The following is a 21,304-nucleotide window of genomic DNA, read 5'->3' as shown; positions in this document are numbered from 1 at the left end:
TATATATATTTTTGCTAATTTTGCAGGCCAGTCATTGAAGAGATCCAAGATGTGGTAAGGCAATGAGAATTAGAAATCATAATTCATTAAATAATGATTTATTTAAAATGTTACAACATTTTCCTCCCCCTTCCGTCCTTTTAAATCTTTCTCTCTCTTTTTTTGGCTTTGGAGATGTTGATCAGCATAACAAATTGGCTTCTGTTGATTTTACAATCCATCAAAAATGTCTCCCTCTTTTTTCACGGCTGCTACCAGAAACTGACAAAACGCTTTTCAGAAAGGAGGAGGAGGAGAAAAGCGAAAATGCTTGACAAACTAATCCTTTGCATCTGACTTGAAGGAACCGCGGAGCTGATTAATAGCATGGTACTAATCCTGCTGTGTGTCTCGCCCTCGGAATTTGTAAAACTATCAGAGAATCACTTGAAAGGTTACTTTAAAAAAACGCGCCCACGTAACTGGAATAAGATGTGAAATATTGCCCTCTGCAGCAAGGAAGTAACTTAGCAGAAAAGGTCCAGCAGGTTGGTTAAAAAACAGAATAACAGAATTGGAAGGGGCCTTGGAGGTCTTCTAGTCCAACCCCCTGCTCAAGCAGGAGAACCTATACCATTTCAAAGCAATGCTGTCCAGTCTCTTAAAAACCTCCAGTTTTGGACCCCAAAAGAGAAAAAGATCTGAAATCATTGAAAAGCAAGTTTGACTCCGTTTAGTAGAAATGCTGGGAAGGGGGGAGGAGGGAAGGAAGGAAGGAGGGAAAGAAAGAAAGAAAGAAAGAAAGAAAGAAAGAAAGAAAGAAAGAAAAAAAAGAAAGAAAGAAAGAAAAAGCCAAAAGAAAAGAGAAAAATTTGACTAAACCACTCTTGGCTGGAGTAGATATGATCAACTTTGTTTATTGTCAGGACTGTCCAAAAAAATCAAAACTACAACTGTGAAATCAGAGCTCTTGAATAGAGTAGAGTAGAGTAGATTAGTGTAGCGTGGTGTAGCGTAGCGTAGAGTAGGAATAGGAATAGGAGTACAGTAGAAGAAAAGAAAAGAGAAGAGAAGAGAAGAGAAGAGAAGAGAAGAGAAGAGAAGAGAAGAGAAGAGAAGAGAAGAATTGACTTTATTTGGCACCCAAGGAATTTGTCTCCGGTGCAGAAGATCTCCGTGGACAGGCAAAACAACAAAGTAATAATAATCATAATAACAATACCAATAAGAGGGAGAGAAGATGACAAGGATAACAGCCGCAGCCCCAAAACATGGATAAATATATACTACTTAGACATAAGACGCTACTGGGAGTTCTTTACTCAGACTGAACAGAAGGGCACAAAAGAACAGAGGACCTCAAAGAACTGCTCCCATCAGGAGCATTTCGATAGCAATTTGCACAGAAAATCACATCATTCGTTTGACTCCCAGTTTTCTCCTCCAGTCCGAAAGGAATGTTTTGTGTCTCTGGATATCGATAGCTTCGATATTTCAGCCCTTTGCAAATCCACTTGTTGAGGCACTCCTCAAGCCTCTTAACCTTCCCCAATTGCCACATCCTTGGCTCTTTCCCATTTCCCCCGCTGATTCAGCAGAAGCCCGTGGCCATGGAGCAAACAATGAAAAAGAAAAGAAAAAAGGGGACCGTGTTTTCCCCAAAATAAGACAGGGTCTTATTTTCTTTTGACCCCCGAAATGAGCGCTTGGCCTTATTTTCGGGGAGGTCTTATTATTTTTGAGGTGCAGGAGGCAGTTATTTTCGGGGAGGTCTTGTTTTAGCGCATGCACTCAAAAGTCCAATTGGGTTTATTATTCAGGGAGGTCTTATTTTTGGGGAAACAGGATAGATCCATGAGATATATCTCTCTGACGGCTGTGGGTCAGGAGCAAGGCTGTGCCTACATCAACAGCTCCTTGTACATGCGTCAGTTCCTTTCCTTTCTTTTCCTTTCTTCTTTTCTTTTTTCTTTTCCTTTCTTTTCTTTTTTCTTTTCCTTTCCTTTCTTCTCTTTTCTTTTCTTTTCCTTTCCTTCCTTCCTTCTTTCCTTCCAAAATGGATAATTACTGTGCAGCCCTGAAAAAAATAGCTGATGACATCATGTCCTTGGCGCAACACATTTCCACCCTGGAAAGGGAAAACGGTGCCTTGTGACGCAGCCTTGTACTTGTGTCAGTTTCTCTCTGGAAGAAACCCAGGAAGGCTGCTGGAACGTTTTACGCCTTGGGTCAACTTGAGCGGGGTGAAACTACACCCAACCATCTCCAGCAGCTGACCCCCTCCTCCCAAAGAACAGGAAAGGGGGCACCATGCCCATAAATCCCAATAGATCCATCTCCTTGGTCTCTAAACAAATAAACCAGCTTTATCTCTGGGTGTCCCGTTGAAGGCTCGGGCAAGGTTGCGATTGCAGGACGAGGTCTCCACAATCTCACAGCTGTCCTTCTCCAAGGCTGCAACCTCAGCCAAAAATCAAGAACTCTGAAGGATGTTGGTTGCGTTTATGTTCCGTTCCACTCAAGGCAGTTTTTGGAGGCTTTTCTTCAGCCCCTGCAGCAACCCCGACCTTTGCTGGGTTCTTTCTTTCCCATAAAACCCTGCCACAAGAAGGACTCCACTGCAGAAATAATGTGGGGGGCCACAGTGAATTTCCAGGGGGAAATGAATCTGTGCTCCGAAGCAGAATTTGTACGTTCATTTGTACGCAGAATTGTATGCTATCTGGTCTGGATTTAAATACAAGTTTAAGGATTCAGTTCATTTCATGTAGCTAGCAATAGTTATAAGATTGCAGGGGTTTTCCCCTTTTGTTTATGCTGTTAATTTGCTTTCTGCCTTCCTTCTGCCCTCTCTCCATCTTCCTTCCTTTGTTCTCCTTCCTTCTTTCTTCCTCCCTCCCTCCCAACTTCCTTCCTTCTATCTACTTCCTTCCTTCTTTCCCCCCTCCCTCCTCGTTTTCCTTTCTTTCCTTCTCTCTCCTCCCTCCTTCTATCTTCTTTTCCTTTTCCTTCCTTCCTTCCCTTTCTTTTCCTTCCCTCCTTCTCTCCACTTCCTTCCTTCTTTCCTCCCTCCCTCTATCTTTCTTTTCCTTCCTTCCTTCCTTAGGAAATGGATCATTACCGTACAGCCCTGAAAAAAATGGCGGATGACATCATGTCCTTGCGCCAACACATTTCCACGCTGGAGAGGGAAAACAGTGCCTTGAGACGCAACCTTGCCTTGCATGAAGACATTGGCCGGGCGCTTCTGCAGGACATTGATCTAGATGTTATGACCAAGGCAGAAATAGTTGACAGGATACGTAAGAGAATTGTCTCCTCCTTTTTCTGCCTATTCGGTTGAGGGAAGGGCCCACTAAAAGGAAAGAGAGCACCTTAAGAGTCTCATAAAAGTGTCACATCCGTCCAGGCCAAGAATCTCTCCCTGCCAGTGGTGGGTTCCCGATCCCCTCCCAACCATTGGGCCCAGTGGCGTCCACATGGATGCGTGCAGCATGCATGCATCTTAGCGCCTCCGCCATGCTCCAGCTGCTCAGCGGAGCGTCGCACAGGCACTGTATGTGCCATGCGCAGAAGTGCTGAAGACTTAAAAGACCGGTAAGGAGCTTGGGTGGGTAGGTCCTCCGGGCAGGCTCCGGTACGCCCGTACCAGGGCGTACCACCTGCAGCCCACCACTGCTCCCTGCAAAAGTTAACTTTGGATACATCAATGGCAAGATTGCAACATGTCATCCTATGGCTTCCATCATTGGGTTGGGAGAAGGATTCTGACTCCAGGAAGTCTTCAACATAGGGCCACAATGGAGCCCAAAATTTCTGCTATTCAGCGAGACGTTTGTGAAGTGAGTTTTGCCCCCTGTTACGACCTTTCTCGCCACTGCTGTTAAGTGAATCACTGCAGCTGATAAGTTGGTAACCCCGTTGTCCAGCTTCCTCCGTGGACTTTGCTTGTGAGAAGTTTGCAAAGGGGGATCCCGTGACCCCCGGGACATAGCGACGGTCATAAATATGAACCAGTGGCCAAGCGCCTGAATTTGGATCCCCTGATCATGGAGATGCTGCAAAGGTCATAACTGTGAAAAACTGTCATAAGTCACCTTTTCCAGCCCCGTTGTAACTTCGAATGGTCACTAAACCAACAATTGTAAGTCAAGGATTACTTGTCCCTTCATTGGAGTTTTTGCCTCCCTTTTTTTTTTTCTTTCTCAGTGACACTCAAGAAAAAACTAACTTCCGGGGCTCGGGAGATGGCTCGGATGAAGGACAGGATTCAAAGACTGCAAAACGAATTGATTCGGGTGAGCGTTCTCACATTTCTCCTTTGGTGCATCTTCTATTGGTGTTGCCTTCTTGACAGCCGGACAGGACCACTAAGCCTTCGTTTGTTTATAACATTGCCCAGGTATTTAGAGACGTCGAAGCATTTCTCTGACAGGGAGCCATTGAGAGGGGCCTTTCTTTCGCTTACTCCCATGCCCATAATCCCTGTCCTCTCCTTTCCCACTCCCATGTGCTCCTCTTTCCCGCCCTCTCTACGATCCTGGCCCTTTGCCCCAAATCCTTCAGGCGCTTCCCCGTTGGTCCACTGGAAAGCGAACGTCATGGCTGGCTTTCCAGAGTAAGCTGCGAAGGAACTGACATCACAAACAATTGCCGCTCTAGGACACCGCACTCGCTGTGCTTAACCATCCATGCTCTCCCTTCTCCCTCCCATGACATCACAAACAATTGCTGCTCTAGGATGCCGCACTTGCTCTCCTTAACGGGCCAGGCATTCCAGAGTTATGCTGGAACATATATACAAACATACAGCTCTTTATGAATAAATAAATAACAGATAATAGACTTTTGTCTCAAATCTATGCCGTTGAATTAGTTCTGACCCCCAGAGACTGATGAATTTCTCCCTTCTCATTTTCTTTTCCTTCCCCCAGAAAAACGACAGAGAGAAAGATCTGGTGATGTTGCAAAGAGCCCACCAACAACAGCAGACGGTGCTTAGAAAATACCAAGCCAAAATCGCCAGGATGCAAACCCTTGAAGATGCGGTCAGGCAGCAGGAAAAGGTCAGGGCTACTATCTGATACCTTCAGCCGAGGGTGGGTGGGGTGTCTTTAAGGAAAAGGGAAGGGCCGTTTTCCTGGAAGGTGACGCTCATCCATTTCCGCAAAAAAAAAAAAAAGGTAATCGAGCGGATGGAGAGGATGCTGGAAGGGAAGATGAAGGAACGAATCAAAGAAGCCTCGTTTGGAGAGCTATCCAAAACAGCCGGTAAGTAAGCCACAAAGTGACCACAGATCTCGTGTTCTTCGTATCCAAGAGATTTGGCTTCCATCCTGAATTATAATTGTTGGGTAACCCATTTCTGTTCCCAAGTGAAGAAGAGATTCTTGGTACCTACGAAACTCTTTCCTCCCCCCCTTTTTTTGTTGGCCATCACATACCTTAACTGTTCTCAGGTGACAACTGGTCCAAAGACGTCTACTCCACCCTCTTGATGGAGAACATGAGGCTACGGGATGAACTGGGGAAATCCTCTTTTCGTGCACCCATCATATTGCAGCAACAGGCCTTGCCAGTAAGACCCTCTGACTCAATAGACATCTCTCTCTTTCCCTCCTTTCCTCTCTTCATTTTCCCTCCTTTCCTCTCTTCTCTTTACCTATCTATTTATGGGTGTATCCATCCATCCCTTGACGTGAGTGACATTGAGTTGGCCATGCCCACCCAGTCATCTGACCACCTAGCCACACCCACCCAGCCAGTCATTAGGAAGATCATATTAGTCCACGGGATTTAAAATTATGAATGTGGTGGTCCCTGAGGTCCGAAAGGTTGGTGATCCCTGTCCTAGTCCAACTTCCTCCTCAATCAGAAGACTCTTATACCATTTCAGACAAAAGGCTATCCATTTTTTTCTTAAAACTTCCAGTGTTAGAGCACCCATAACTTCTGGAGGCATCTGGTCTCCAGTGGAGACTTTTCCCACCACCTGACTCCTTTAACTAAGTAGAAGGGCCATATGTAACCCAAAACCACATGGCTTTCTCTTGGCTTTCTCCTCCACCTGTGAGCCATAAACCCTTATTGATGTCTCCCCCAGGATACATTTCCAACCAGCTCAGAGAAGCTCTCCTTGGTTTTAAAGCTGGAGAAGGCTGAGGCCCGCATCCTTGCCTTGGAAAACCAGGTAACTTAGTTCTGGCGTCCAACCATCAAGTGCTAAAGCATCTACTGTATGTCATCATTGAGGCTCTAAGCCTGTAAGCATTTCTCTTCTTTGGTACAGCTGGGGGACTCTGCCAAGAACTGGGGGCGAGAGAAGCAAAATTACAACACAAAATTGCTTGAAAATGACCTCGGATTTGACCAATCGAAACCCTCAGTCATCGTTCGTGATATTTATCCGGTGAGCCATGGACATAAAACAACAGAAACAGTCTAGCAGGGAAGGTTAGATAAAACTTCTAGAGGACTTCAGTGGTGAAACCCATGTGTGTGTGTGTAGAACCATCCCAAGATGGTTCTTGGGTTGGCATGGGACAGTGTCCCTCACTGCAGGAGAATAATAGAAATGGAAGGGACCTTGAGGGTCTTCTAGTTTCAAGCAGGAGTCCTATACCAATCTGGACAAGTAGCTGTCCAGTCTCTTCTTAAAACCTCCAGTGATGGAGCAAGCCTTCCCACTGGTTCATTGTTCTCAGCGCCAAGAAGTTTCTCCTTAGTTCTACGTTGCTTCTCTCCTTGACTAGTTTCCACCCGTTGTTTCTTGTCTTGCCTTCTGGTGCTTTGGAGAATAGGTCGACCCCCTCCTTTTTGGGGCAGCCCCTCAAGCAATGGGTGGAAACTAATCAAGGAGAGAAGCAACTTAGAACTGAACAGAAATTTCCTGACAGTGAGAACAATCCATCAGTGGAACAGAAGTTGCCTCCAGAAGTTGTGAATGCCCCAACACTGGAAGACTTTAAGAAGATGTTGGATAGCCATCTGTCTGAAACGGTATAGGGTTTCCTGCCTAGGCAGGGGTTTGGACTAGAAGACCTCCAAGGTCCCTTCCAACTCTACTATTGTATTGTAAATATTGGAACACTGCTATCACGTCGCCCTTAAGTCCTTCTTTTCACTACATTAGCCATATCCAGTTCCTGCAACTGTTCTTCATAGGTTGCATGCGTCGCAAACCTTCAAGCATCTTTTCTTCAGGAAGGGGACTATTTTTTACTACTTTCTCAGGTGGACATCTCCGTCGGCATTGTGACTGGTTGAGTTTGTCCACGTTGCCCCATCTTCCATGGCAAAACACATTTTCTTCTTCTCTAAAGATAACAAAATAGGATTTTGCTTTGGTTGACACTCAAGTGTGGAAGAATTTAATCCTGGAAATTCCATGGGTCAAGAGTCAATCCTATTTTTTCCCCATTGGTAAAAAATGACCCTCCCTTTCACTTTCTATTAAATCCACTATACCAGAGAAGATGTAAGGTTACAGGAAGCCATCATTGTGGGGACATGATCTTCCAAAATGGGAAGTGGAGAATCAGAAGGGAAACAAATCTGGACAGAATTTGGAAATAGAGACCAGATTTTGATGTGAAGGAGAATGTTTGTTCTTAACCCATTCACATGTCTCCCCTTCATCCACAGAACGTGAAGGAAACGAGAGAGGATGAAGAGGAGAAGTACAAAAACTCAGGGAAGGTCATCCAAAAGTAGCGAGGTATGGGGCCGAATCTCCTTATAGGTCAGTGTTAATTCTTAGCCGCAGTTGTAAGCCAAGATGGCACAGCTTTGGATGGGGGTGGGGGCTGTAGGGAGGGATAGGAGTGAAAGGGGAGTGGAGTTTGCAGGAGACAATTAGTTTGCTTAATTAGTGTGAAGATTTGTTTGTTTGGGAGATCTAGGCCTGGCAGCTTTCCAAGCCTGATAAGGTCTGTGGTTGTAAATCCACCCTTGAAAGACTGTTTGCTGGGACTTTGCTGGATGTGAATGAGAGGAATTCACACGAGCTTCATAAAAAGGGGTAAACAAGGAGTCTGCTTCATGATTTGGGGAAGCGTAGGTCAGAAAACCTTGTTGGAATACTTGCAATATTGCTATTCCTGAGAAGGAGAGAGAGAGGCTGACGTTTTCCTACCATCAGAACTGGTTCGTTGAGATAGGGCCAATCCTAGCTGTGTCTTGAACCTGGGAGTAATCTTAGGGGAAGGAAAATCCTTGCAAGATATTTTATGGTGGTTTAAAAGAGTCAGAATGTCCTCATCTCAGCCTGCTTTCACTACATTTCCATGACTGGGGTCAAAGGCTGTCCAATTGGCCTAGGATACATGGGTTGGGTCAACTGGTTCCCGGAGAGGAAGGAGGAGGCAACAGTGAATTATGTCCTGACACCACTTCTTCCATCCTTCCTAGAAACCACATTAATCCAACACAACTGAAGAGTTGTGTCCACAGCCTCCGACTGAAGTCTGGGAAGAGACCCTGGAATTGTTCTACCCGCTGCAGCCGAACAAGATATCTATTGTGAAATATATACAGTTATATACCTCTTTCCTGGAGAGATGAGCTGAATACAGACTTCTCTGTAAAATACTTTACAGTGCTGGTGCCTGGGGTGTAAATTTTGTACAGTACGTAAAGTGTCTCCGCCTTTTGAGTTTGCAACGCTTGTGTGGGTGCGCCCTAGGAGACAGGAGGAAGAGCTACTGGCCAAGCGGAAGTCAGATCAACTGATTGTGCGGTAGGAATGTCTCTGTGGCAGTGGTGGGTTCCTCCCGGTCCAGTCCGGCCATACAGGTAGTAGCCGGGAGCAGCTGACAGCAGCTGACCAGTAGGGTGGCTTGTTTGGCCCACCTGCCCGTCCGCGTTCTATACCTGTTTTTAGAGCAACCGGCCAATTGCGCATGTGCGCAGAGTGTGCGGTGCCTGCGCGAGCCCCAACAAGCAGCTGGGTGTCGCGGAGGCGGTGGATTGCAGCTCGCGTGCACGAACAGGACACACGGCCCCGCGAGCAGCATACCGGTAGCGACGGTAAGAGCAACCCACCACTGGTCTGTGGGGAACATCTTCCTAGTTTCTTATACCCATAAAGGGGGTGAGAGCAGGGGTGGGCTGCTACAGGTTCGCTCAGGTTCAGGAGAACCCATAGCTAACGTTATGACTGGTTCGGAGAACCTCCAAATCCCACCCCCTGGCTGGCCCCACCCACCCATGCTGCCCCTCCCCTCCCAGGAGTCTCCATGCGGCCCGTTTTGGATGTGAGGTAAGAACAGAGGGTCGGGGGTGGGGGAAACAGGCCTCCTGGAAGTTCCAGAAGGCGTTTCCGGTCTCCGGAGAGCCTCTGGAGCCCAGGGGAGGCAATTTTTGCCCTCCCAGAGGCTAGAGGAAAGTTTATGGAGCCTGGGGATGGCAAAAATGCCCCCCCTTGCCGTGGTGCAGGAGACTGACTAAGCCATGCCCACCATGGCCACGCCCAGCCAGCAACCGTCAGAGAACCCCTTCCTGAAATGTTTGAAGCCCACCCCTAGGGGGTGGGGGAGAAAGATACTTTCAGACTTGCAAGATTCTACTAAGGTAAGCTTACAACCAAGCTGGTTGATATGAGCTTATTTTTTCCTGGTTCTGCTCTCATTCATCTGCATTCTTAGCCAACGGTGACGTCAACGGCTCTGTTTTGAAAAATGACTCAGTCAAATGACTCCCCTGACTTTATTACGATCTTATTTTTCTGACTTGGTTACAAAACACTAAATTTCAAAATCTTTTATTGGAGCGTAGGAAAAATCCTGGTTGGAAACAAATTGTGGAGAAGGTGTGGAACATCTAACCACGGTTAAATGTCTATGGAGATTCTCAGTCACATCCGGGTCATGGTTGTCCCAAAAGGTGCTTTTTACAAGAGGCAAATGGACTTTCTGGTTTTTTCTTTGAAGATGTTTCACTTCTCATCCAAGAAGCCTCTTCAGCTCTGAAGAAGCACCTTTGGAGCTAACCCTGGTTACTCTAAAAGTAAGATCCCTCATTCATTATTTGACACGTTGGCCTACGTTTTCAGGGTGGGCTGTCTTTCAGGAGGTGAATAGTTTTCCTCATCTGCTAGATGCCAGGTTTCCAAAAGATGCCCTAATTGATTCACGAGTCTCAAGCCAAGTTTCAAAAGAAAACCAGTCATTTCTTAGGAGCACTATTTTGGCAAGACCTTATTGCAGTCAGATCTGAGCCTCATTGGAATTATAGTTGAACTTTACCCCTGTTCCTTCCCTCCCCCCCCACCCCCAGTCTGTGTCAGAAATCACATTCCCCAATGAGGTGCACCCCTCCCAAGCCTGCTGTAGTAATCTGAGATCCGATTCTAGCCAAAAGTATGCGTGGAATCAGCTCCTCCGCCCCTTTTCTTCACCATGGCAACTTTATGAGTTGACACTAGAGGCATCCAATGCAGCAGTTTGTCAGGAGACTCAAAAAGAATTTTATTTCATCCAACACACATAATCAACATATAATCACTCAGAAGGTTGCAATGGCCATGGCAGAGATACCATTAATAAAGGGCCAGAGAAATGGAGAGATAAGAGGTCTGCCAACAGATGTTGTCCGTGGCAATTCAACGCAGCCTCTGTCCTCAGAAGTAGCCTTCTGCCATTGCCCAAGAGGAGAAATCAAGAGTTGAGAGACCCTATAAATGTCATGCGTTCTTTGAAAGCTTCTCAAAGGGATCTAATTGGCCATTATGGAAAACACAAGGATGGAGGAGATGCAGCATCAGTCCAGCTAGAAGGTACTTCCATCCGGTCAGAAGGAAATCATCTTAAATCTAATAACATTGAACCTAGGAGAGTGCTACGTGGAGAGGAAGATCTGGGCAGGGAAATCTTCTTTGTTCTTACCTAAACTGTATTATATGAGTTAAAAGAATATCCTGCTGTGCCCCAACCTTGGTTTGAGTTCTGTGTTGAGTAAACATCTGACATTGGGAACGCCATTGGACTGGGATCCCTAAGAATTGAGCGGACAACTCCGTCCCTTCTCCAAGTGTTTTGAAAGAGGCGCCAGGTGCTTCTGAAAAAACTTCACCCATTCACTGATGGGCATGATGAGGCCGTAGCGTCAAGTAGATTGGCTTGTCTGGAATCAGGATGAGGCCAAAAGTGGTACCAATCTCCACGCCTCTCTTCATTTCAATCTTGAATTTTTCCAGCATCTGAGGAGGAAAGGGGGGAGGGGAACCAGAGGAAGTCACCTAGGGCTGCCAAATCATGAGCCCCAAAGTTCAAAACTCTGTCTCTATGTAGCAAGGTATTGGCCAGATTGTCACCTGAGCGGTCTAAGCTTGCTTGTTTTCTTTGGGGGGGGGGTTCATGACCCGAGGAGGAGGAGGAGGGCAGGGGGTTGGACTAGATGATCTGCAAGGTCCCTTCTAACTCTGTTAATCTGAGGAGGAGGAGAGGAGGAGGAGGAGGGGGGCAGGGGGTTGGACTAGATGATCTACAAGGTCCATTCTAACTCTGTTAATCTGAGGAGGAGGAGGAGGAGGAGGAGGAGGAGGAGGAGGAGAGGAGAAGGAGAAGGAGGAGGAGAGCAGGAGGTTGGACTAGATAATATGCAAGATCCCTTCTAACTCTGTTAATCTGAGGAGAAGAAGAGGAGGAGGAGGAGGAGGGCAGGGGGTTGGACTAGATGATCTGCAAGGTCCCTTCTAACTCTGTTAATCTGAGAAGAAGGAGAAGGAGAAGGAGAAGAGGAAGGAGGAGGAGGAAGAGGAGGAGGGGGAGGGAAGGGGGTTGGACTAGATGATTACAAAATCCCTTCTAACTCTGTTAATCTGAGGAGAAGGAGAAGGAGAAAATGAAGAAGAAGATGATGAAGAAGAAGAAGAGGAGGAGAAGGAGGACAGGGGGTTGGACTAGATGATCTGCAAGATCCCTTCTAACTCTGTTAATCTGAGGAGGAGAAGAAGGAGAAGGGTTAGGAAAAGAAGAAGAGGAGGAGGAGTGCTGTGAGATCCTTGGTGCTCTCTGAATTTAGTTGTTTTCTTCAAGACATTTCATGACCCAATTAGATAACGTCATCAGTGCACTAATGATGTTACCTAGAAGATGTTATCTAGCTGGGTGATGAAACATCTGCAAGGCCCCACATTTCCATTCTGAGCTAAAAATATTCTCTTCTGTCGTCATGTCACCTGATTTGGCCCTGATCTACTAAGTCGTGATTCTTACACAATCTTCTAAAATGGTAGCTGAGGACCTTCCCAGACACATATGTCAGAGTTGGGTTCCTACCAGTTTGGACCACTTCGGCCGAGCCGGTACTGGTTTGGCAGCCTAGGTCGCTGGAAAAAGTTTTGCACGCACCAAACCGGCACTAATGCCGGGAGCAACACACCCCTGAGATCTGTGTAAGCCCACCCTGTCTGCATTTCTCCAGCCTGTCTTCCATGATGAGTTGGTGCCAGAACTGGACTTACGTGGATTAAAAACAGCTGCATCTCCATCTCGGCAATTCTGCGTCCAATACACTGACGTGGCCCAAAGCCAAAACTTAACCCTCTGAAATGTCTGGGGTCCTCCGTCTTAATCCACCTTTCAGGGTTGAACTGCAGAGGTTTGGAGAAAAACCTGGAATCCCGAAACATGGCGTAAAGTCCCACCTGGACTAATACCTGTAAAGAAAAAAATGTGGAAAACTCCTTGTGTGATCTCGAGGGAATGACTACTTCAGAACTTTGGAGAAAAGGCAGAGTTCGCAATTTTTAATTATCAGATTACTCACATTGGCAGGGATACGGTAATTTTGAAGGACAATCTCTTGGGTTGTGTATCTTTGCAACGTCACTGCAACTGGATGGAGCCTAGAGTGAAATCAGAAAGGGAGGAGAGACGATTTAGGATCTAAAAAATTATTTTCCAGCCCAAGGATTCAACAACAATTCTAAACTACTAGACAACGCATGACTCTTTGGGACATTTTTCCCAAGACCTTTCCTTACCAAATTCCCCAATGTCTTCAACAATTCCTTCTAATGTACTGGAAAAATATATTTTTTTAAATTTAGGAAGATATTCAGCTTCTTCAATGACTTCCTTAGGTTCAACCACAATAATACACGGGCAAACAATCAATACAAATGCAAGGTAAACCACTTGAGACTCAATTGCAGAAAATACAACTTCAGCAACAGAGTGGAATGCTCTACCAGACTCTGTTGTTACTTCCTCTAACCCAAATAGCTTCAACCTTAAACTGTCCACCGTGGACCTCGTCCCATTCCTAAGAGGTCCGTAAAAGGGGCTTGCATAAGCGCACCAGCGTGCTTACCGTCCCTGTCTTACTATCCCCATTTATCTGTACTCATTTCCTTTCTTCATGTCCGTGTTCATACTTATACTTGTTATCTTGTACATGTTTGACAAACAAACAAACAAATAAATGTTCAGAGATGAACCTGTCTTGAAATTTGCCCGTGTTGAACTGTGTAGCACATTCAGACATCAGGAGTTGATCCACAGGAAATATTTTTTTTTTGACATTTTGTACCTTAGTGTTTCTTTGATAGCTGCTTTGAGCAACGGAGTGGACTTCATCATCTTCGCAACATCTCCCTGGGAAGAAGCTTTGGCTGCAGAGATTTCGGATCTCAGTTGGTCCTGAAGGTGTGGTGCACGAGCGAGTTCATATAGAGCCCACTGGAGGGTGATGGAAGTCTGAATGGAAATACATAATATCGGGCCATGGGTGCATCCTTAAGTGGGTCATCTCAGCCAACCCTTGGTATGGTCCGCCAGAGGCCTGCGGAGCTGGTAGCAGAGTCGGACAGTGAGGAGGTTGGGGAGGAACACGGGCCAGTCCTGGAGTCTGGGGAAGGCTCGGACGAGGGCTCAGAGGCAGAGATGGGGCCAAGACCATCTGGGAGTTATGTGCTGCCTCCGGAGCTTCCAGAGTCAGACATCAGCGAGGCAGAGGAACAGGGGGAGCATATTCCCAATGCGCGTATGCGCAGAGCTGCCAGAAGGCAAGAACAGTTAAGACAAAAGGGTCGACTCAGGAGTAAGGCTTCGAGAAGATTGGCCCCTCCCATAAGACATAAAAGAGGAGCAAACGGACATGAGCCATTGCAGGAAGCAACTTTGTTCGTTCTGGTCGGTTTAAACTCTGAAGCTCCGTTTGACTCTGTGCTCCATGTGGTCTTGCAAAGCTAATTGCCAATTAGGTCTTTGGCAACGTTTCAAGTGAGATAAAGGTGGGTGCTTATCAGTCTTATCCTGAAAGACTTTGGTAGACTTCTGTCAGACTCCTTACAAACTATTTGTGACTCATTACGGGCTGTGAATGAACATAATTCATGAAGTCCACCCATCTTCATGTTGCTAAAGTTGAGTGAGCCAAGGGACTTTAATTCCAAGGAGGTATATTTGGAATTGCAGGAAGAGAGTAAATCCCCAACCATAAGTTTAAGAGTTGGAGATTTGGCCCATCTTATTCCTGAGGGCCAACATCAGTGGAGTCTTTTTGAATCTTGACCATGAGTTTCTCAGGAGACAGAGGGAGAGATATGTTTGAAGGGGCCAGAGACAGAGAGAGGTGGAATTAAAGAAACCATCCGTGAACAGAAGAGTGCTCTGAATGGTTTTAATAACCAGCAGAATGCAAAGATGACCGATTCCTCAAAGAGTTTCTGAAAACATTGACTAGAATCAAAGCAACCCTTTGAAGGGGACCATCTGAAGAATCTGGCAAGGCCTCTCCTTACCGTGTCCACACCTCCTGCCATCATCTCGGTTACGCTGGCTTTTATGTCTTCTATCGGCATCTTGTTCTGTATCAAAAGGCTGCAGAGGATACCTCGGTATTCTTTGGCACGCTTCTGGTTAAAGCAGAGGTCTTGGTAGATGTTCTGTATACATTTGTCGGCTGGTGAGATGGAGGCGTAGCAATAGACAAATAAATACATTACAATTTTATTGAAACAATAACATCACCGTGGAAGCTTCCTCACCAGGTTCTCGCCAGCCTAGTGTCTGTGGTCCACCAGGATCACACAACCAACACAGGTCCACTCACCATGCTTGAAGATGGCATCCCACGCGTTGACGTGGTCCTTCCAAAACTTGGAATTGATCCTGCGCAGAAATTCCGGTGGTATGTACAACATGGGTGCAGTGGAATTAAACATCAAAGTGATGGCATCAATGAACCTCTGTGCCTCGGGGTCAATGAAATCCTGAAGAAGTCCCAACCGGGTACCATAGAGTACATTGCATATAGCTGTGGGAAGAGAGAGATGGAGAAGATGGATAAAGATATCAAGAATGTGCCTCCCACAGGGGCAGATATGACCTACTATTGAATTTGGTGTACCTCACATCACATCACAAGCAAACTCCTGATCCCGACAAAACCCCTTTTTATCAATGGACTGTGAATTCTGCTCATTCACCCCCAGCAAAGGCTTTCAAGGGAGGATTTACAGTCACAGGACCTTCTCTGGCTTGGAGAGCGGCCAGGCCGAGATCTGCAGAACTTGGCCAGGAGTCTCAGAGAGTCCCGAACCAATTAAGTGAACTAATTGTCTCCTGCAAACTCCACTCCCCTGTCGCTCCTCTTTTATTCCCACTGGGAGGGGCCATTCATCATCCACCTGTGGCCTTATTCCCAAGTTGACTCCTGTTCTTTAGCTGTTCCCTTTGTCTGGCAACTCTGTGCATGCACACACCTGGAACAGGCTCCAGCTGTTCCTCTGCCTCACTGATGCCTGACTCTGAAGGCAGCTGATAACTGTCAGATGGCCCTGGCCCCCTCTCTGCCTCCAACATCCGAGCCTTCCACAGACTCCAGGACTGCCCCATGTTCCTCCCCAACCTCCTCACTGTCTGAATCTGCTGCCAGCTCCACTGGTGGGCCACAACAAACAGTCATTAAATGAACTGTTGCAAGTCGAGGACTACCTGTAGTCTATGCAGGAGGAAAAGAAAATACATGGTGCCTAATTCCAGAGACTCCCCCTCCTCCCATCCCATCCCAACCCAACTCCATCCCTTCCACTCACATTCCAAGGCGAAGCGGAAAAGCTCGTGAGTCAAATCAGTTGTCCATTTATCTTGCGGGCTGCTTCCAACCTTCGTCTCCATCCTCTTGACAAAATCTTCCCCAACTTCGTTCAGGAGAGGTATAAAGTTATCCGTGACTTTGAGGGACATGGTTTCCTTGTTGAGGACTAGGCGGTCCTGACGCCAGCTGTCCCCTTTCCTAGGAAGTTTGTTTTTTTTTTAAAAAAAAAAGTCATTCCAAGGTTGCTTCGGTTAACATTTCTCCAATTTGTCAGCTCTTCCCCTTCAAGCTGGTGAAGAAGAAGGGATCATCTTCAGGAGGGGTGGAAATGGTCAATGCTAGATATGGGGGTCGAGGAAGGGCTGGTATTTGTAAGTAGGAGATTTCCATCCTTATACAGGAGGTCCTTGGCTTACAACCATTCATTTAGTGACCGTTTGAAGTTACAATGTCACTGAAAAAGGTGACTTATGACCGGTTTTCACAGGAGGTTTTTAAGAAGAAACTAGACAGCCACTTATCTGAAATAGTATACTGGGTGTCCTCCTGCTTGAGCAGGGGGCTGGACTAGAAGACCTCCAAAGTCCCTTCCAAGTCTATTCTATTCTACTCTACTCTACTCTACTCCACTCTGTTCCTTATTCTATTCCATTCCTTATTCTATTCTATTCCTTATTCTATTCTATTCCTTATTCTACTCTACTGTACTCTGTTCCTTATTCTATTCTATTCCTTATTCTATTCTATTCCTTATTCTATTCTACTCTACATTACTCTACACTACTCTACACTAGTTACTCTACTCTACTCCTTATTCTATTCTACTCCTTATTCTATTCTATTCCTTATTCTATTCTACTCTACTCTACTCTACCCTATCCTATCCTACCCTATATTCTATTCTATTCTATTCTATTCCTTATTCTACTCTACTCTACAATCAAGCCAGCTCATTGATGGCAAAATAAATTCTAAAAAATTCTAAAGCAAATGGAAGAAGAACTGGAGAAATAAAATCCTCTCCCCTCCCCCCCCCATGACCAAATCACCCTTAGGATCTATCAAGCTTCCGGTTTCTCTCCTTCTGAAGGCTCTCCAGCCCCAACCCTTGGTTCTGGTGTGGGTCCTATGTCTTGGTTTCAGAAAACCCATGGGCCAGTCCCCCCCATCTCGTGGGGTACTTACTTCAAGAGAACCCCGCAAGGCTTGTTACGGAAGTCCCGATAGGCGATCCAAGGCGGCACCATAAATCTCTCTGGGTACAAGCCTTCGTATTTGAAGAGGATGGCAGCGTCCTCAGGATCAATAATGTTGACGCTCTCGTAGTTGCCCAGTTTCTCCCTGTGAAGACATATCGGCACCTTGTTATAGGCATTAAAAGCTGGGTGGAGTCACAGGTTTGAAGTGTTTGAAACTGAAACCCCCTGGAGGCAGTCAGGGGGTGCCTGACTGAGGAGGAGAAAGAGGAGGAGGAGAAAGAGAAGAAAGAGGAAGAGGAAAAAAAGAAGAAAGAGGAAGAGGAAAAAGAGGAGGAGAAAGAGGAGGAGGAGCTGGGACTGTGGAGTCTTTGATGCTCTCTGAGCTTGATTATTTTCTTGAAATGAAACAGCCACAAGAAAACAGCTTGCAGGACTATTACAGGCAAGTAAGACAGCTATCAACCAACTGCCAGGACCACAAGCTGGGAAGCAGCTTACTGCGGTCTGATTCTTGCCTGGAGTAGCAACCAGAAGGCATTCAAGCCGACCAGGTGACTTTGGACCTCTCTCTCTCTCTCTCTCTCTCTCTCTCTCTCTCTCTCTCTGCCCAACCCACCTCACAGGGTTGTTGTTGTTGTGGGGAAAATAGGAGCAGGAAAGTGCATTGCATACATTCACCGCATCACATCGTCTATAAAAACAATAAAGGCATGATTTTTTAAAAACAAAATCCTCATAAATGAATAAAGCAATTACGAATTAAATTGAATAATGCATGCGCATCGATAAAGACATGCCTTTCTACTTAGGTATATATTGCAAACAAAACAACAAAAAGCCAGAGAATTTGGCTTTGATTTATTCAGTCAATTTGCAAGTGGATTTGGGAGCATCAGAATTTATTCGCACACACATTTGTCCCCTTTGCATTGTTCTGAAGACACAGGGACCAAACTGCAAATTTGTTCTCATAATAGATGATTGTTTGATTTTAAGCTTGTCTATTTTTTTTTCCTTTTGTGGCACGTTTAAGAATCTTTGGCTCTCTGATGCCTGTTGCAAAATGTTTTAGAACAATTAAACCCTCTGGAGTTTGCAAGTCTGTTTTATTTCTTAGCGACCGTCCGTGTCTTCGGGAGATAACATCAAAGGAGAGATGAAATGGAGAAAAATCAGGGGGATGTTGTTACAGAGGACCAGGTGCACAACCTTCTCTGTGGCAAAGCCCCCTACATCCTCCTTAAAAAAATCAATGACTCTTCAGCCAGATGTTTCAAAGAAATTGAGCGAAGCGATCACTTTTAAAAGATACTGCATGTTCACTGGGAGGAAGACCTCCTGATTTTCTGGATCATAATGTTAGTTTTAAATACTGCATTTCCCGTTGCGATGTCCCCTAATGAAGACTAACAGGGTAATCAATAAAAGAGATTATGTGTAGCTCCAGATTGACCTGTGGGAGTTCTAGGTGCTCTTTGAGCTTGGTGGGAATAGAATAGAATAGAATAGAATAGAATAGAAGAGAAGAGAAGAGAAGAGAAGAGAAGAGAAGAGAAGAGAAGAGAAGAGAAATTAGGAAGAGAAGAGAATAATGAAATGAAGAATAGAGTAGAGTAGAGTAGAGTAGAATAGAATAGAATAGAATAGAATAGAATAGAATAGTGGAATGGAGAAGAGGAGAAGAGAAGAGAAGAGAAGAGGAAGAGGAAGAGAATAATGAAATGAAGAAGAGAATAATGAAATATAGAATAGAATAGAATAGAATAGAATAGAATAGAATAGAATAGAATAGAATAGAATAGAATAGAATAACAGAGTTGGAAGGTACCTTAGAGGTCTTTTAGTCCAACCCCCTGCCTAGGCAGGAAACCCTACACCACTTCAGACAAATGGTTATCCAATATCTTCTTAAAAACTTCCAGTGTTGAAGCATTCACAATTTCTGGAGGCAACTTCTGTTCCACTGATTAATTGTTCTAACAGTCAGGAAATTTCTTCTTAGTTCTAAGTTGCTTCTCTTCTTGATTAGTTTCCACCCATTGCTTCTTGTGCTGCCTTCAGGTGCTTTGGAAAATAGCTTGACTCCCTCTTCTTTGGGGAAACCCGTGAGATATTGGAAGACTGCTATCATGTCTCCCCTAGTTTTCTTGCAAAAACATTTCATTACCAAACGAGGGCACATCAGATGAAGACACCTACTTTGGGTAATGAAACATCTGCCAGAAAACCCCCAAAATTCAGAGACCACCAAGGGCCTCACAGTAACAGAGAAAGATTTGAAGCAAACCAGAGGCAGGAAGAGAAAAAAAGAAGAAGATTTATTGCAACCCTTCAAAACCAACCAGTAATTTAGTTCCAGGAAAAAATAACAATAACAACCCATCATCTGTTAAACCTGCAAATCATCCTGATCAAAGCTGGACACCATGCTTTAGGAAGAAGAATGGAAAAAGTTTGGGAAAGAAAGCAGAATCCTTCCCGGTCTAAGCGACCCCTCCTTACCTATAAATAGGACCAAAGGTCTGAAATTTGTCCACCATGATGTTGTGAAGGTTATGGAAGCCATCCTCCTTCCAGAATTGATAGAGATTAAGGAGAGAGCTGGTTTTCCAATTTCCCGGCAAATCACTGAAGGGCTTCACGGGAGCTGAAGATCTGTCTCTGGAAGTTGTGTGAAGTTGCAGAATGCCAGGTCTGGATGCATCTTCAGGGCAGGACAGGACACGCAAAGAACTGGAGATGCCCAAAGCAGGAAGGAAGGGATGGGGCCTGAGCAGCATTTTTTTTTTCCACACCAAAGGAGGAGGAAAAAAATAAAATGGGGAAAAAGGAAGGAGGGGAGTCAGAAACCAGCACTGGAGGCCAAAATCCTTGAAAATGAGAGGAGACCTCCAAAGCTGTAAGTTTTATAGCCCAGGAATGGCCTGTTCAAGGATGAAAATAGACCAATGAGGTTCACTCTGAAATCCTATCTAGCCTGTCCTTCCCCATCCCATTTTTCAAAACAAATAAACACAACTTTGTGTGTGTGTATGTGTGCGTGTACATAAACAATGACATCACAAGGAGCCTTGTTACCTTTAAAGCAGTGCTGGGATTCAACCCATTTAACAACCGGTTCGCTGAAGATGTGAGTGCGCGCGCATGGGCAAATGGTTTCTGCGCATGCGCGGCTTACTCCACGCGGCGAGGTCGACCAAGCAGCCTTTCGGGGCCTGCTCATCTCCATCTCTACTCTCCGGGAAATAGCGCAGGGAATGGCATGTTCCCTGACCTGGTTGAGGCAGGCGCAGTGGGGAGTTTCAATTTTGTTTAGAACCTCTTCTGTAGGTGTGACCTGCTTTGTGGGAGTGGCTTGCTGGCCATGTGACTGGGTGGGCGTGGCCAACTTGTAAAATGTGGTGAAACTCACTTAACAGCGCTCTTGCTTAGCAACCAAGATGTTGGTTCAGAAACTCTGGCATTTGAAGCACGCAAGTCTTAAAGCTGTCAAGTTACAAGACCCTCGCACCCCTAACCCTTTAGGGAAAAAAACCCCCAGGGGTGTTCAAACTTGACAGCTTTAAGACTTGTGGACTTCAACTCCCAGAATTCCTCCTCCAGTCATGTTGGCTCAGGAACTCTGGCATTGAAGTGTGCAAGTCTTAAAGCTGCCAAGTTATAAGATCCTTGCACCCCTAACCCTCTAGAAAAAAACCCCAGGGATGTTCAAACTTGACAGCTTTTAAGACTTTAAGGTTTAGATAGGACTCTTAGAGGTGGGTGGGGCAATTGGTGAGCCAGCCAATCAGTAAGCGGTGGGCGGGACAAGCATGGTGCGGACGGGCGGGGGGGAGGGAGCTGGAACCGGTTCTAAATGGCATGGTAGATTTGTGGAACCTCTTCTATAGAAGAGGTTAGAACTGGCAGGAACCCACCCCTGGGCAGGCGGCAAGTGGGCAGAGCCAGGGAATGATGTGTCCCTGGGCCCTGACCTGAGGCGAAGAGGGAGCGGGCAGCATGCTTACCTTTGGTGAGCAAAGCAGGCGAGGCATGGAGATTAGCTGGATGGTCTGGACCGCGTTGGCGAAGGAAAGATAATA

General features: G+C 45.8%; 2 protein-coding genes across 8 annotated transcripts in view; one reads left to right on the top strand and one right to left on the bottom strand.

Moving 5' to 3' along the window:
• CCDC33 (coiled-coil domain containing 33) overlaps window positions 1-8,603 on the top strand; it is an 86,942-nt gene extending 78,339 nt beyond the window's left edge. For all 7 annotated transcript variants that reach the window (XM_081964623.1, XM_081964621.1, XM_081964622.1 and 4 more), the window contains 10 exons: window positions 27-54; window positions 3,086-3,281; window positions 4,189-4,277; window positions 4,914-5,045; window positions 5,163-5,250; window positions 5,439-5,557; window positions 6,083-6,169; window positions 6,269-6,388; window positions 7,624-7,696; window positions 8,389-8,603. In XM_081964623.1, coding sequence (XP_081820749.1) covers window positions 27-54; window positions 3,086-3,281; window positions 4,189-4,277; window positions 4,914-5,045; window positions 5,163-5,250; window positions 5,439-5,557; window positions 6,083-6,169; window positions 6,269-6,388; window positions 7,624-7,692 — 928 coding nt within the window. In that variant the 3' untranslated portion in view covers window positions 7,693-7,696; window positions 8,389-8,603. The remainder of the gene's footprint in view (window positions 1-26; window positions 55-3,085; window positions 3,282-4,188; window positions 4,278-4,913; window positions 5,046-5,162; window positions 5,251-5,438; window positions 5,558-6,082; window positions 6,170-6,268; window positions 6,389-7,623; window positions 7,697-8,388) is intronic.
• Window positions 8,604-10,253: 1,650 nt separating this feature from the next.
• Window positions 10,254-19,834, bottom strand: CYP11A1 (cytochrome P450 family 11 subfamily A member 1). The gene is made up of 9 exons (XM_081964667.1): window positions 19,725-19,834; window positions 17,209-17,364; window positions 16,022-16,221; window positions 15,037-15,240; window positions 14,726-14,886; window positions 13,513-13,679; window positions 12,748-12,826; window positions 12,443-12,637; window positions 10,254-11,176 (listed from the first exon to the last, which is right to left on the bottom strand). The coding sequence occupies exons 1-9, from the start codon at window positions 19,760-19,762 to the stop codon at window positions 11,054-11,056; spliced, it is 1,323 nt and encodes a 440-aa protein (XP_081820793.1). The 5' UTR covers window positions 19,763-19,834; the 3' UTR covers window positions 10,254-11,053.
• Window positions 19,835-21,304: the final 1,470 nt, after the last annotated feature.

Source organism: Natrix helvetica (assembly GCF_964273705.1).
Source record: "Natrix helvetica genome assembly, chromosome: 12".
Taxonomy (NCBI): domain Eukaryota; kingdom Metazoa; phylum Chordata; class Lepidosauria; order Squamata; family Natricidae; genus Natrix; species Natrix helvetica.
This window is presented reverse-complemented; position numbering and strand designations above follow the sequence as displayed.